We start from the raw sequence: 16,087 nt of genomic DNA, 5'->3' as shown, positions 1-16,087 counted from the left end.
CGCTTGGGGGGGGGGGATGGTGCAAATTATATACGCGAGCGCGCTGGCGGGCAAGAAAACGATGTTTGATGCGATTGGGCAGGTCGTGCGCGCACCAGAAAGCAAAGGAACAGCGTTTCTCCCTAACTACTCATATTTCCCATCGGTTTGAGAAAACTTATCTGCAGGACGCGTACTTAGCAAAACACGACGACCACCACACGCGTCAGTCGTGCTTCCCCCATAGAGGCTCTCAATCACGGGTACGGCTGGGGTTCCACCGGCGGTACATCACTGGTGCCACGCGGTACTGGCTCACCCATTGCGCCACGTCATCAATTTCCTCTGCCTCGTCGGTGTCAGGAGCAGTGACGTAGCACACCACTAGAGTCTTATTCACAGTACCAATCACTCTAGCCACTGTGGCCATTTCTGTCCATTGTGGCTGGTGGTGGCGACTAACCACTTTAATCGCGAACTCAGCGTGGCCAAATACAGGACCTCTTTTATAGAGTAAGAATTCAGCACCAAATTTGAGGCCATCACGTACACACCATCCGAGACTGCGGAAGTAATGGTAGGCAGCGTATTCGATACGACCCGCAGGCCCAAGCTGGCGACTAATGGCACTAGCAGTAAGGTTAGAATGGACCCGAATAGAGCCTAAATGGAGGAGCCAAAGGGTTTCCACCGCCAGTAATTGGAGGTACTCAAGATCAGCAATAGCAGCGTTTTCAGAGGTGTCAGTGACAACACGAGTAACGCTGCCAGCAGCGACATTGGTATTGTCATTAGTATTATCTCTGGTGGTCTCTGTAGTCTCCTTAGGGTCTTTGGTAGTCTCCCTGGAAGTCCCTTTCGTCGGAGTATTGCCTTTGCGGAGGTCTTCGACGGTCACTCTAAGCTTTTCGAGCTCCTTAACCTCCTCCTCGTTGAGCTCATGTTTACGGTGTCTGATTTCCAATTGCTGGAGCTGAGCCCGAAGCTGTTTAAACTGCTGACGCTCCTGGCGTCTAGCTACCGTCACCGCTTCAAGTGCCGGTGACAGCGTCAGTGTCGACGTCAGAGCTTCTTGCTGCTGCTGATGACGTTGGCGCCAGGTGGGTTCCAGCCGCAGGAGCACCCCTTTACCGTAGAAGCCCAGACGCCACAAGCGGAGCATCGCCGGCTCTGACGTCACTTTGAACACTGAACCGTCAGCGGTGACGTCCACGGGACTAGGAGTGGGAGAATGACAGAGGTAAGATGCTAGCTTATACGCGAAATAAAGCCACAGCACCGGGTTGTGGGGGTACACCTCGGGGAGAAGGTACACCTCCACCGGCACCGGGTGGGGGTAGAGGTGGTTTAGGTGGCGGGCGGGGCCGTTTTTGCCCATTTGGTATAGATTCTGAAGGAGGGTTAGTATCAGATACCGTTGTAGTCCATTGAAATTAATCAATAATTATGCTATCATGGATCAAGCATGGTTATAGTGTCTTCACTTACAAGTTTGGTGGTAGTTGAAAAAACGCGATGGCCGACGGTTATTTTATAAGTTGACGTACTGCAGGTAAGCTATTAGGGTTGAACAAATTCGACAACTAACGTCCATAGCCTACATAGAATGAAGGAATAAATTCTAATTTATGTCAATTGAAACGTCTCTTTATTATGCTTTCAATAACTATGATGAATACAATTTCAATTGCTTCCATACTTGTAATAATCGTCTTCTGGCGAGGACTTACCCACAATCAACTAACGTAGTAAATTTCGAATAATTTTCACCTACTTGTATTCACTTACTCAACTCAATCATTGAAGTCAATTGGTCAATCTAAAACTTTCAAATACCGAGTTTTATTGGAATTGTTGTAGTCTCTATAGTACCACCACTGGTCCCACGGTGCGCGCGGTATGACCTTCACTTGCCACCACTGCCACACCGAGGTTGAGCTTGACCCGCTGTTGACCAACCTCAATAAGGCACAGATTTCACTCCTCGTGGCCAAGACTCACCAGTGCCAGCCTCAGCCTCATAATGCAGCGCTGCCAGCACTGTATCTACCGTCAGGACGACTAGATACTCTCCGCCAGGCGATTGGCGAATCTGCCTCCCAACCGCTATATTCACGCAATCTAATTGAACTGGAGAACGATGATGATGACGATGATGACGATTATGATTACGGTATCCCCGATTTGGCACTGCCGCCGCTGCCATCAAGGGAACTGCCCCTGTCTCCCTTAGCGAGCGCCTTTGACGAATTGGATGCTAGTTTCGTGATGCTTCGTGATGATATCACGGGCCTGAGTCCTGATAATCAACCTGAAACTAATGGTCACGCCAGCGATACGTTTTCCAAGCGGATTAAAGTACTTACTCATATCTTTCAGATCCTATCGCTGACCACTACTGAAGACCACCCATTGTCGGGAGACTGTGCTGATCTTTTAGTGGAGAACTACAAATTGAAGTATGACCATACTCAACGTGAGAAAGAGCTCTATGGGAACTTCCTCGCCAAACTCCAACAGAAACACCAACTGGCGCCTCACACCGACGTCGATACTAAGCTAGATGATGCTCAAACCCAGCTCAATGAACTTAAAACCATTGAGGCGACTAAGATTGATGAATTGGTTGAACTTGAGAACCACCAAGCAGAATTACAACAACAATTGAAGTCGCTTACTGGGGAACTTCAACGCCTCCAGCTGGGAGAATTGGAACAGGCACTTGTACGGCGAAACCTAGCTGCTTATGACGCCACGATCTCGTCGCTGCGGCTAGCCCAGACTCAGCTGGTGTATAAGTCTCGCCTTGACCAATTGGACCGGTTACGTCATATCGACGTGTTTGCGTTATTATTCAATATTAGCGTTACCGACGATGGCTATGGCTCTATAAACGGCTACCGTTTAGGTCACCATATCGTGTGGCTGGAAGTAAACGCCGCTTTGGGTCAAGTGGTGCTTTTGCTTGTATTCCTCATTAAGAAGCTCTCAGTGAATCTAGTGGACTTTAAACTAGTTCCCATCGGGCTGAAACTGCAAATCATCAAGTACCAGACGAAACCCCCCGACGTTCCTGGTGAACGTCGCACTAAAAGTGTGCTTAACTTATACCTGTCGAATGAGTTCTCGTTAGGCCGCTTGTTTAATTTCAATAAGCTCGACGTGCTGATGATTGCCGTGGTGGAGATTGTGCTTCAAATTCAAGAACGGCTCTACCAATTAGATGGCGATATTGAGCTTCCCTACCCAATGAGTGCCCAGGGTTTGGTGGGAGGTAAACTGGTGCGGGTCACCAGTAACCACGAGTGGACCGAAGGGTGTAAACACTTGTTGATTAATTTGAAGTGGATGTTGACTTGGGTGAAGTCAAGGGGAGAATAATCATGCAATAGTTTGTATAATAAATTAGCATACACCGAGTCATCAAATAAGTAAAAGTAGATGTAGATAATGAACAATCACAATCAAATATTACGCTACTGGGTGTGGGTATTGTGGTTCATTTGAGTGACAGCTGAAGCAACTCGTGCTAACATGAACGCTTGACGGTACAATCTTGATTGTCACACAAACGAATTTCATAAACAAACATATATCCATACTTAGATCAGAGTAAATTCTGTGTAATTACCAATATTTGAGATCATAATAACAACAAGTCTCAGTAACTAGAATTTGCTATTCATTTGAAATTGAAAAAATGCCAACAATAACCATTCGAAAATGCACGTAATTATCGTATATCTTAATTATTGTCCTCGCTTTTGTACGTAGGTGCGACCCAAAATGGACCCCGCACTGACCCCTCGACACCCACACTATTTTTTTTTTATTCTATTTTTCACCCGCCCTGAAGAATCAGCCGGACGCGACCCTTGCGTCACCCCAGAAGGAAGACAACCAAGGCCAATCAAATCTCAAGACAATTCCATAAATAGTTATAAACAGGAACTATCAACAGGCTCCTAATATCTATTACTTGAATCCATTTCGTATTCTTGATTTAATTCATAGTTAGCTTGTTGTTACCCGTTGAGAAGCCTCACGTGGAGGGTGTTTTAGGTGCAGCCTCACCCCTCCTCGAGCGTGTCGACTGCATGCAGGGCGAACACCTCATACTCCACGTCCACACATACGGTTCACCAACACCAATCAATAGCCCTTTGAAATTGGTCATGGCGCTTCCCTCGGTTTCACGTCCAGTGCTGCTGCAACCGCTGTCCCAGCTAAGGCTTGACGAGTCGCTGGCAGCGACGCTCACCGCTCCTAGCTCCGCCACTACCAATGACGAGATCGACCCGTTACACCGAGATCACGACACTCCCAGGTTCCCCGCTGACCCGGAGTCGACTAATCGATCGTTCGAAACGACTAATGAAACCTCCCCGGAAGTGTATGTGGCCCAGGAGTCCCAATACATCACCAATACCGCTCAGGCCCGAAAGCCGCTGGAACTGTCGCTGGTAGGCAGCCACGACGACCAGGCGTACTGGGAGGAGATGGCGCTGACACAAGCGGTTACCAGATCCCATTTGCAACCACCAATGTCGTCACTGTCGCAAATTAGAGGGTCTTTACCCAGTTTACCCAATTGGCCCACTTCCCCAATAAGGTCAGGCTTAGACGGTTCTCAATGGCAAGTACAAGCACAAGCACCGTCCAAGTCTCTGCAATTGCTTGTCTCGCAAGATCTGGCGTTCCAGCTGCTGAGTGTGGGCCAAGCCGTGGACGAAATGGACCACGTACGCCTGATTCACCTGATGTTGATACTAAAGCAGCAGTTGCCGTCGTCGCCGCCTGCTTCGATACTGCTGGAATCGCCTCGCACTACCAGGTTACCGCTGATCCTGCAAGTGGTATCGCCTGGACTTGGTTCTCGTCGAGCGTCTCTGGGTCTCGTGACTCTGATTACTACGAAGAGGGCTCTGTCTGTTGGTTCCCCCACTATATCAAGAAAGTCCTTAAAAAAGGAGTTGACCAGTCTCAACTTCCCTAGACGCCGGCGAGCCAGTACTTTACTCCCCACCCCAGCAACTAGCATCGATCTGTCAATTACTCACGCCTTGGTCAACAACAAACCTTTCCAAAAGACTAAGGTCAAGATTGAGACTGATGGTGATTACCAACCAGCTACGATACCCATTCCCACTACCCCGAAAAAGCGTCTGAGACGCTCATCACCGGCCTCCATCGACCAACCTTCCACTGCTAAAGCTAAGCTGAAGGTGACCAAGATCCCATTCTACCCTCGACAACTCAGTTTTCAAAACCAGTGGCCCCACAGTTTTCCCATTACCATTCACTATACACAGAAACGCCCGCGCAAGTCGCGTGCTGAAGGGTGCTGGACGTGTCGTCTCCGCAAAAAAACCTGTCCTCGCAACGGCCCCGTGTGCCACACCTGTGCTCGCTTAAACCTCGCCTGTGACTACCTGGAGGTGCGGCCAATGTACATGGACGTGCCCGGAGCACGTGCCGCCAAGCTCGCCGAGATCCGCCTGGTCACCGACCACAAGAAGGTCGAACACTTGCGCGAGATCCACCGATAGCTTAAAAATTGAGGATGTCCAGATACTGGAGACAGATGTCGCCATACTTGTCTAAGAACTTCGGGTCAAGTACCGAGCACAGCATCGTCCCTTCGGGGATCTTGTAGCGGTCACACACCTTGCGGAACGCCGGTTCAAAAGATGTAGCATCGCGTAGGTTTACCGCGTGGTTAGTCAAATCAATCTCAATTAATAAACCTCGGAAATTACCGTGAAGAAACACATTTGACGTTCTAATGGTCAAATTACCGTTTTCAAGCTCATAAATGTTACCCCCATCACCCTTCACTAATTGACGTAAAGTCCATAAACTCTGAAGTCTTTCGCTAACAAACACGTCAAACGGGTCATTAAAACCAGTAGTGGCTCCGTCAGTCAAGTGTTCGTCAGGTACGTATAAGTGTTCGTCGATATTGGCGTCGTTGGGTCCCCTGGTTTGTTTACTGGCTTTGACTTCTTCCTCAATAAGCGTGGGAGCCACACATATCAGTCTCCGATTGATAAGGGTGATCGAGGCGCCACTTAAGTAGCTAGGAACCAAAGTATAGAGGAATTTGAGCTCGTCCAGCACCGATTCTGTCTCGGCGATATCTTCAGCTACCGCGTAGGGGTTATTGCGGAAGATCTTAAACAGGAAGTTCCACTTGCCTCTGATGTTGGGGAGCTCATTCTGGAGCTGGTCATGAAACTGGGTGATGGTTTCCGGGGTGGCTTTCTGGACAAGGATGACACATGATACCATCGCGACCAACGACACCGTCCAACAACAGTGCGGCTTATGAACAAAACAACCCGGTTGACAAAACGTAGAAAATGTAACTTAAGATTAATAGATTCAGCACTGACAAATGTAGAGATGAATAGCTCCACTAAATTGAATCAATTGACGTCAATTAGATAGCAGAAGTCTATTATATCAGACTTACCTCGATGGATTTAAAAAAATGATGACACCGACGTGATTCGAACACGCGCATCTTACGATAACAGAAACCCCAACCTCACAGTTGAGAAGCTTAAACGCTTGAGTCTGCCGCCTTAGACCACTCGGCCACAGTGCCTTGGTTGAGAGCCCGGAAACAAAAGCACTACTGGAGTTAGAAGAATAAAGACAATCACGTCGCCAAATCGCCTCCAATCTCAGTTACAAATTCAAATATCAGTAATTTAAAGGGTTTTAAACTCAATATATATCAGGTTTTACCCCAAATGAACTGTGGCGCTGTTGCCATCCTCTGTATTACTTGTGACCACCGCGTTTTTGACCACAATATAGCCGTCCATGCCGCGACCAACATTACCCAAATGTTTGAGTTGTCGCCGGCTCCGGATCCAAGTACGTGAGCCATTCAGTTTCGGGGTTTTTAGATCTGCTGACTAACGATAGTGTGACTACCAAACACCCTGCGAATACTGTGCTTCTCGCAATTTAGAGTGTGTTTACCTCAAGACGCCACCACCGAAAACGGCGATCAAATGGACTGCCCCACAATCCCGTCTGCAAACATCATCAGCTGAACCTAGTGAATTAACAAAGGATAACGTGAAGAGTGCTCAAGCCTCAGAAAATGTACCACTTCCAGAGGAAGAAATGGAGGAGGAACTTCTACTGCTAGAACTTATGAACGCCAACGAAATAGTCGACGAATTGTATCGTGTGGGGTTTGAAGACGAATTGTCTACTGACACTGACCTACATTCGGTGATTCTAGCGAATTTGTTCCAGGTACCCGAGACATTATTATGGAGTAAAATCCATACGCTTTTACCTAATAAACCAAACATGACCTTGCTAGAGTTTACCGTTGTTCGGTTTTTGGTTGATATGTGTATGCGCCATCACGCTGCCAGCGGTAACTCTCCCAAGGTGGAGATATGGGGCGAGTACCGAGCGTCGCTCTACAGTTCGCTGGAGTTAATCCAGCTGGGGCTATACGCGTATCTGGGGATGAAGTTGTTGAGCAACCACAACCACCACTATCTATTAGATCACGAACCGATTGATGACGGCCTGGAGCTATCAATTGCTAAGATTTACACATTTTCCATGAGCCTGTACAACTACTTGTTGAAGGCAGTGAGTCAATCGATGGGCCGGGTACTTGCTAATATGTGTACCCAAACCGAGGCATTAGTTCTCGACACATCGCTAGGGCTAGTGATGTTAATCTTGGGCAGTCTACCACCAGGCACGTGCCCTTTAATTGACTTCACACAAAACGGAAACGATTTCATCGCCTACACGAGGGGGTACCTTCGAACTTACACAGCAATACTTCACCATGTGCGAAATCTGCCGTTTGAGTGGCCTTGTCCTCCGACTAACTGTCCAGCGCTACCGTTCTTCGTTGAAATATTGCAGTTTATTGATACCCATTCTAGTCAATTAGGAGCTGCCGATGAAGCTCTTATGATTAAAGATGCATTCGCTATACTTGCCCGCAACGTTTATACCGCTTCCGTGTCATTAAACCCTGACTACTACTACTACATTTTCTGCTTGATGAACGATGGCTTTTGGGATCTAGTGTATGCCCAACAGCCACTCGCCCTCAGTTGGCTAAACGTGTTGGCTGCCTATGCTCAACTATTCAAGTTTTATTACATTCGCGATCAGAACATCTGGGTTGATTACATGGACTGGTATCGTGCGTGGCATGGTCATAGCTTTGCTTGGGATGAGCCGCTATATCAGGTGATCGTAGAGCAAGGGTTTGTCGTCGATGACTATGCCCTTTTGCGCTCATTCAACCCTCTTGGGAGTACCACAATTCCTCAACTCTTGCAATGAGCTCTGATTTCAGTCACAGATTCAAATCTGGACGAAAGCTACTAATGTCAATATAAATCCTTGCTGCACAATACCAACGCTTTCCACAAGAGATATCATTGTGATCACTTAATACACAACTGGAGCTTGGTCAACTCAATCAGTCACCTTCCAAACACAACTGAATTAGACCGTCTTCTGAGACTGTGTAACTCAGTGACTTTTTCAAATCTGCCAGTTAAGCTGCATCTTCAAGTTTTCAAAGTTGATCGTCAAACCTGATCATCACCAACACGTGTGACGTTATCGGGACCCGGAATCAAATGAATCACTCGGTTTTGCTCAAAACGGTTACTTGATCGTCATTTTACGTGACTTTTGTTTCAGTATCGGCATACGGGTGCAGGTGGTTCTTCCGTATCCGATCATGTTCGCATTGCTAAGATCGACACTATGAATCGGATACCATAATGCCGATGTTGGCCGCTGGCTGTATTTCCGTTATCACCAGGAGAGCAGCCTTGTACTATTACCACCGGCTCGGCTAACTTTATCAGCCCGCTCCGCGGAAGTGTGGGGGAGAGAGACGGATTTAATGAGTTTAACCCTTATTCTCCTCCCAATTTGAAACTCGGGTGGTGTGTAAAAGGTAATAATGATAACGATGGCGCCGAGTAATTACTCGATTAAGTGGTAATGATCTACAGATGGGGAAGGCTTGTGGTTCTGATAGATGATTGAACGGGGCTTTGGCTGCGTTTTGTCGATTACCTAAGCGCCGATAACTCGACATAGCCACCAGATAGAGTAACTTCGGAGAAGCAGCCTCCGCATATGGGCCTTCCAACTATATAAACTATTAAACTTTCGAATCATTCATCATTATCGCCAAGAAATTCACTCCATACGATGAGGGCATTCAAAAAGGCCTACAGCACCTCATTCATTCCGGTGAATGCTAGTGGTGCTGTTGACGCCACCAACGACTTGGTGGTTGGGGGCCACGACTATTTCGGGGCCTGCACTCACTATGGACAAGCGTGTGAGGAGATCCTACAAAGAACAGGTCGCGAGAACCCGTGTATGCTTTTGCTTTATGCTCGCACCATCTACTTGGCGGTGATGTCTACAGAAACCAGTAACCCGCTCGTGGTGCGGCAATCGGTGATATTGCTTGAACAAGCTAAGTGCTTGCTATCTGTGGCTCATCACAAGGCTAGAACCGAAAAGCTTGCTCAATTTAGCTTGGTGTTGTTTGATAAAGTCGAACAATTACAACTGCAATTGAAGCAAATGGCCATTCAACTTGAAAATGTACAATTGAGTGAAGCCGAATTTGAGTACATCATCGCCGAAAAAGCGGTGCTTGTCGCTGACGGTTAAATTTAATGCATTTCCCCCCTCTGCCTATTTATAAATTCATGCTGGTTTGTTTTTGTCTCGGAGTTTCGGAGTTGTTAAGTTTCAGTCCTATGATTTTTATATTTTCTTTTATTTTATAGTCAAAAATTTCCCCAATTGACACTAAACAGTAGAAGATGTGGTTTGATCTCAGAGTCCTTGGCAATGCACATTATTTTTAGCTTTGGGAAACTCCCATGAGGAGAGTGTGACTCAGTGATCTGCCAGTCTAGCGCAGAGTGACCTGTCACTTATGCGTGCGATGTGATGCCTGTTGAGATCAACAATATGGCTGATGCAAGACACTGGCTATTTAGGGGGTTGCTAACCAGTTCAGGGCAAGTCAAATTACACATAACCATCAGCCCACAAACCCATTGTTGCTATTGTACAACCTTTTCTGAGAGTTTTGTGGGTGTCGTAAACCGTTGCACCCACGCCCCCCTTTAGGGCGTGAGCCGTCTTGTACATACTGCATAAAAGCTAATTTTTCGTTAGTGACTGGTACCACACCATTTTGCTCTTGGCACATTTGAATGTGGTCGAACCTTCGAGAATGGATACGACAAAAGTCTATGTGGAAGGGAAGGGTAGCTAGTTGAATCTTACGCCTCGGGAATTGAACTGACCCATGTGGGAGACGAATTCCTCCGTAGACCCGAAGCTCTGTATACGCTGGTCGCGTTTGCTATAGCCGAAACTCAATTGCTAAAGTCCATCGTACTGGAGGGGAACAGGTTTCCGCCGTTCACCCGAGGTTTACACGTAGTATTTTGGTGGGCTTGACACATCCAGCCTCCAGTGATCTGGATGCGCTTACATCAAAAACATCATTGCGTTTGCGGGACAATTCTCGGAGGGCAATTTCACCAGACACATGGCAAAGCACTGGGGGAGAGCAGTACCCCTATACCTCAGCAATTTAGCGCCGTCAATGCGTTCTCCTTTTCCATTGTTAGTTTAAGTTAAACCTGGTTAAAAATTCACGTGTTCATTTCTCGTAATTGTCCCGGTCCGCTCGTCCCTTGAGCCGGGCTTGATTCAATTTTTTTTTTCGCTTGCCATCGCAAAAAGGCAAGGTATTTTGATTTCCGCCCCCCGCGCCTAGCCGCCTTACACATGTGCTCGGCATCACTTTCCATGCACGGTGTACAGAGAGCGTGCTAAGGCAGTGAGACATGTGGCGTCTCGGGTAACGGCGGGCCTCGCCGTAGTAAAGGCCACAACACGGAAACGGTAAATTACAATAGTTTAATTAAGGGGAACGGGAACGGGTTCCACCAGAGGGCGTAAACAATGACACAATGAGGGAATAAAAGAATACGAGCAAAGGGGAAAGGGATTGCGTGTATGGAGTTACGGTCGTTTATAGGATCAATTGGGTAGGTGGTCACTAAGCTTGTGCGTACCCCTCTCCCGGGGGGGTCTCCAGATTTTTCGGAGATGGGGGATCTGTTGTTGGTAAAAAAAAGCGTGGGGTTATGAGACGCACCCGTGCTGCAAACTTCCGTGAGTCCGAAAACTCCTCGGAGTCGACCCTCTTGAGTATTGACCTACGTGGCTGGTCTAAATAGATTGAGGGAATTAAAATATCAACAACCATTGTTTACGTTAACAACTAACAATGGACATTACGCTATTTTGTTCCACGGTACTCGTGGCATTGCCACACCACCAAAAACTGTGGGCGGCACCGCCTTTCGCAACTTGCCTTAAAAAAGTTTTTTTCTGGAAGATGCACCGGGAGCCATGAGGTAGACGGCGCTCGCTACTTAACCCCCGAAACGCCATAGCCGCCATAGTGTGCCCCACGCCTCAAAAAAAACCCACACCGACAACCTTGTCTTAGTCTTGCAACTAATGACCTTGACTTGTTTCAGTCCCAGTAGGTCCCTTCTTTCTCTTGTCCCCTCCCGTTTGCTAGCGCTCGCTTGCCTTCTCCCAAAGAGTCCAGGCCCTGCCGCTCCCCACAAACTGGCCGTGAGTAAGCGCTGGTGTGCGTCCTGCACACACAGACAAAGAAACGAAAGGCGCGCACCTTGCCGCTAGTCCGCCCTTGGCACCCTATATAACCAGTGACCCCTCCCCCTGCTACGAGGCTGACGATGAATTCCATCACCTGTTTACCCATTGAGGTCGTCGAGCGGATACTCGACCATACCGACCGCCCGTCGCAACTAGCGCTCGCCCGCACTCTGCGAGCGTTCCGCCACGTCGTCAACCGGCGCCTCTATAAGCAGATCATGTTGGTGAACCAGCCCATCCAGAAAGACGACTATACCACGCTCGCCCTTGACCGCTTACAAAAGTTCTGTGACGAGCTCTCGCCGTATAACTTCCAATTCATCAACAAAGTGATCATCCAGACCCAGCTGGACCCGCTGGCGCTGATCCTGTACACCGGGTTGTACAAGAAGATGTTACGCCTCTGGGACTTGTTGCCGCGCCACCAGATCACCGTGATCAACTACGACTTGAACAACTTGCGCATCCACCAGCTGCTCAACCAGTACATCTACAAGTACACCCTGCACTACGTCATCGAGGACCTGTGTCTCGACCAGACCCACATCAACTATAAGATCAACAACTTGCACAACTGGATGATCTTTGACTACTCCGAGCTTAACCAGTTGCCGGTGAACCCTAACTTGAGGGAATTGCATATTTTCATTGAACGCCTGAACCACCAAATGTCGAAACAAGATGACGTCCCGCTTAAAGTGTTGCGCAACTTCGCCAATTTGGAACTGCTCTACTTGACCACCCCGTTGGCCACGTCGCAATTGCAACGCTACTTCGCCAACTTTGACTTTGCCGGCCACGGTCCCGTGTTCTCGCAATTGCGCCAGTTGCTGGTGTGCAACTTGCACTCGTACAAGGACCACCTGCTTTTAACTTACGAAGGCATGAGCCGCATCTTGCCGTTTGAACAACTCGAGCTGCTCGAGCTCAAGTTGTCGTGTACCCATCACGACTGCGACTGCATCCTCCAATTCTTCATCGACATGCCCTACATGCCCAACTTGAAGCACTTCATGTTGATCAACACCAACACCAAGCTGCTGCAGCTGAACATGGCCCAGTACCAGCAGTTGCTCGAACTGCCGGAGTTCTTCCGCAAGATCGACCACTGCGAGCTGCTCTACCTCAACATCAACGAGTTGAACACGTTGACGTTAGGGGTGCGCTCCGAGTTCAAGTTCTCTAAGTTGTGCGAGCAATTCAAGTCCTTTGAACAGCTCAAGCTGGTGACGCTCCCTGATTTCTTTAATCACTGGCTCGCCACGGTGCCTGACTTCTTTGACCAAACGATGAACGTGTGCAAATGCACTGAGTGCATTGAGACCCGCGGCCATTTCGCTAAGCGGGCGAAGATGTTCTCCCCTCGTCTGGAAGCGCCCTTGGCTCCCGTGACCCCGGACCAAGAAGACACCAACCCCAGCAACACCTTGCTCACCAACGAGCTGCTGGTGAAGTACCTCAACTACATCGCCTCGCAAGCCAAAAAGCAGCACCGCTACATCAACGAGAACTTGAGCCTGATCAACCTGATCATCACGCTGGCGGAGAAGCCCGTGATGAAGGACCTGTCCCTCGAACGCTACAAGCGCTTGTTCAGCCACAATTACGTCGGCTACTTGGCCCGCACCATCAAGGGCGACCAGCCCGAGATGAAGGTGATCTTGGGCGGCATGGAATTTTAACGAATTTAACGACCTACGACTCGATCCACGACTCCATAATGATAGAATTACAATGCATACGGGGTGTCCGCCTGGGTAGCGGCCCCACTTAACTTTAAGGAATCATTGTAGCAAAAACAATTGTAGCAAAAACCGCCCAGAGAGGGTTGGCTAGGAGGGGAACGCCGACACCCGTTTTACCCCACACTTTTGCGCATGCCCTTTTCTCAGTAGTGTTGCCGTGAAATTCCGCACCGGAAGGCGATCTCCGTAACGGAAAAACCTAGCGAATTTGAGTGACGAAATCTACAGTCACTGTTAGCTTCATTTTTTAGTTTCCGAGGATTTGTTGGGGTGACGTGGCAGGCCCCTATCCCTGGGTTTGCGGGAATAATTACAATTAGACCATTGTTTGCCGCAACCAATCGGAAACAGAGCGAAGCAAGGTGTCTTCATGGTGACGTCGGCAACCAAAAATAAGTGGAATCACAGGACTTAAGGGGAGCCATGACGAAAATCTATGATAAAAAAGGAGTCGGACGGTGGCCTGGCTCCCGGTGCATCGGCTGTGCTGGCATTCATTTGGTAGTGTGCGTGCCACTAAAGCGATCTGACGTAAAGTCGAGTGGGTCTAGTCTCTGTACACCTCCGTATTCTATTTTTGGATACATCTCCAGTTACTCTTCGATCCTTCTCTGATCACTCTAAGCTAAGACCAATTAGTACGAGTATGGTTCGTGGGCATTATAGCCCGAAATGAGTCATCAGCGCACCGCAGAGATTAAAGTAAACTCACTAAGACAAACTCACCAAAGACATCATGGTCGAAAATCAGCTCCCTCGTCCGATCCCGTTGGAGACGTTTAGCTTTGAGTCGGCAGTGGTGGCCGAGTCATCATCGACAGCGGCCATCGCCACGGGGGCGATTGCCCACCGCCATAAACACTCGTCTATCAACACTCAAACAGATGAGGTGCTGTCCTCGGAATTGATGTATGGCAAGGAGAAGGACCCGGCCAATTTCCCCGACGGCGGCGTGCTGGCGTACCTGGTATTGTTCGGGTCGTTTTGTGGCTTGTTCACCGCATTTGGCGTGGCTAATTCCGCAGGTCCCATCGAGTCGTACATCAAAAGCCACCAGTTGGCAGGCGTCGACCAGACGCTGATCTCATGGGTGTTCTCGTTACACATGGCCATCTTATATTTTGGTGGGGTGGTCTTTGGCCCCATGTTCGATAGGTTTGGCGCTAGATTACCGTTATTTATTGGCCTGGTGCTCACCACGGGGGGTCTCTTGCTGTTGGCTCAGCTGACCAAATTAGTCCATTTCATCATGTCCTACGGGGTGTGTACTGCCCTTGGGTGTCTGATTATGATGCTGCCGACGGTAGGAGCCATCTCTCATTGGTTTCTTCGAAAACGGGCAATGGCATCATCGGTGGCCACCATGGGAGGCTTGGTAGCGGGGGCAGTGTTCTGTGCCACCTTACCTAAACTCTACGAGACTATCGGCTACGCCTGGGCCATCAGAACCATCGCCTTAATCTGCTGTGGCAGTCTGATCCTCTCAGTGATCTTTTGTAAAGAAAGAGTGTTAATGACTCCCTCGGAAAACCAACCACCACAATCAAGACTTAAGCTGTTCCTCAACTTTGTTCGCAACTTATTGGACTTGTCGTTACTCACAAACAAGCAGTTCTTGTTCCTCGCCGCCGCCTCGGGGCTCGCCGAAATCGTGTGTATGCTGACGCTCACCTACTTGTCTTCGTACGCCATCAACCACGGCGTGTCGTTTTCTGCCGCCAGTTTGTTGATTACCATCGTCACCGTGAGTGGCATTCCTGCCCGGATAGTCTCAGGGTGGATGGCGGATCGGTGGGGCCGGTTCAATATGATGTTGGCCAACGCGATCCTTTCGACGCTCGTCATCTTCGCTCTCTGGTTCCCAGCCAAGGGTTCGGTGGCGTTTCTCTATGTGTTTGGCGTGTTCTTCGGGATATTCTCCTCGGCAGTAGTGCTGCTTATCCCCGCCTGTGCTGGGCAGATTTGCAGCGCCGACAACTTCGGGAAAGTGTACGGCACCTTATACTTTGTGTTGGCGTTTGTCATCATGGTGGGGATGTACTTGGCGTCGGTGGTAATCAGCTATGGCTCCGAGATCGACTACGGTCATTTGGTGTTGTATGAGGGTGGCATCAGTGCTGGCTCTGCCGTGGCGTGGTTGCTTGCCCGCTGGCTGGTGGTGGGCTGGAACTGGTGCAAGTTTTAGCTTTCGTAGTCTATTATCAAATGTAGAACCGTAGTCTATCCACCCACTTAGTAGGGACATTGTACTACTCGAGACGTCACCGATCGATCTCTCGGGATCGTTCCCTCCTCTCCGAGACTTTCCCCTTTATTTTTTCTATCTAATGTTATAGGGCTAACTCAACCATAGTCTACTTCAGCACAGCTTTGGCACAGTTATGGCACAGCATTGGCACACCCATTGCAGACCTCCAACACTTGCTCAGTGCGAATAGCACGCCTGGTAGAAAAAGGGAAAAGACTGTAGCCTGTGTTTGGTGTTGGGACTGTTGCAGCTGGAACCAATTTGTAGCCGTTACCGCTGTGTTGGTGTGGCACTTGGTGGACATTCTTACCATCAACTCTGCCATATATCAGCCCAGTTTGAGTCCACCGTAACTTGTTACCGACCGCAG

The 16,087-nt window shown here is 48.8% G+C and overlaps 8 protein-coding genes across 8 annotated transcripts; 6 read left to right on the top strand and 2 right to left on the bottom strand. All coding sequences in view use genetic code 12, as the record gives it.

Annotated features, from left to right (window-relative positions):
- Positions 1-232: 232 nt before the first annotated feature.
- SEN2 (tRNA splicing endonuclease subunit) lies at positions 233-1,357 on the bottom strand (the record flags this gene model as incomplete). Its single annotated transcript, XM_034158589.1, has 1 exon — positions 233-1,357. One exon carries the CDS (start codon positions 1,355-1,357, stop codon positions 233-235), a length of 1,125 nt encoding a protein of 374 aa, XP_034009646.1.
- Positions 1,358-1,878: 521 nt separating this feature from the next.
- Positions 1,879-3,360, top strand: DIURU_005589 (beclin 1; the record flags this gene model as incomplete). Its single annotated transcript, XM_034158587.1, has 1 exon — positions 1,879-3,360. One exon carries the CDS (start codon positions 1,879-1,881, stop codon positions 3,358-3,360), a length of 1,482 nt encoding a protein of 493 aa, XP_034009645.1.
- Positions 3,361-4,154: 794 nt separating this feature from the next.
- Positions 4,155-5,528, top strand: UME7 (DNA-binding transcriptional regulator; the record flags this gene model as incomplete). Its single annotated transcript, XM_034158586.1, has 1 exon — positions 4,155-5,528. The coding sequence occupies one exon, from the start codon at positions 4,155-4,157 to the stop codon at positions 5,526-5,528; it is 1,374 nt and encodes a 457-aa protein (XP_034009644.1).
- A 1-nt stretch (position 5,529) lies between these two features.
- Positions 5,530-6,270, bottom strand: MED20 (Med20p; the record flags this gene model as incomplete). Its single annotated transcript, XM_034158585.1, has 1 exon — positions 5,530-6,270. The coding sequence occupies one exon, from the start codon at positions 6,268-6,270 to the stop codon at positions 5,530-5,532; it is 741 nt and encodes a 246-aa protein (XP_034009643.1).
- Positions 6,271-7,149: 879 nt separating this feature from the next.
- DIURU_005586 (uncharacterized protein) lies at positions 7,150-8,319 on the top strand (the record flags this gene model as incomplete). Its single annotated transcript, XM_034158584.1, has 1 exon — positions 7,150-8,319. One exon carries the CDS (start codon positions 7,150-7,152, stop codon positions 8,317-8,319), a length of 1,170 nt encoding a protein of 389 aa, XP_034009642.1.
- An 888-nt stretch (positions 8,320-9,207) lies between these two features.
- Positions 9,208-9,681, top strand: DIURU_005585 (uncharacterized protein; the record flags this gene model as incomplete). Its single annotated transcript, XM_034158583.1, has 1 exon — positions 9,208-9,681. The coding sequence occupies one exon, from the start codon at positions 9,208-9,210 to the stop codon at positions 9,679-9,681; it is 474 nt and encodes a 157-aa protein (XP_034009641.1).
- Positions 9,682-11,804: 2,123 nt separating this feature from the next.
- DIURU_005584 (uncharacterized protein) lies at positions 11,805-13,406 on the top strand (the record flags this gene model as incomplete). Its single annotated transcript, XM_034158582.1, has 1 exon — positions 11,805-13,406. The coding sequence occupies one exon, from the start codon at positions 11,805-11,807 to the stop codon at positions 13,404-13,406; it is 1,602 nt and encodes a 533-aa protein (XP_034009640.1).
- A 799-nt stretch (positions 13,407-14,205) lies between these two features.
- On the top strand, positions 14,206-15,654 carry DIURU_005583 (uncharacterized protein; the record flags this gene model as incomplete). Its single annotated transcript, XM_034158581.1, has 1 exon — positions 14,206-15,654. One exon carries the CDS (start codon positions 14,206-14,208, stop codon positions 15,652-15,654), a length of 1,449 nt encoding a protein of 482 aa, XP_034009639.1.
- Positions 15,655-16,087: the final 433 nt, after the last annotated feature.

Source organism: Diutina rugosa (genome assembly GCF_008704595.1).
Source record: "Diutina rugosa strain CBS 613 chromosome Unknown scaffold44_size119871, whole genome shotgun sequence".
Taxonomy (NCBI): domain Eukaryota; kingdom Fungi; phylum Ascomycota; class Pichiomycetes; order Serinales; family Debaryomycetaceae; genus Diutina; species Diutina rugosa.
The sequence above is the reverse complement of the archived record's forward strand: the minus strand, read 5'-3'. Positions and strand labels throughout refer to the sequence as shown.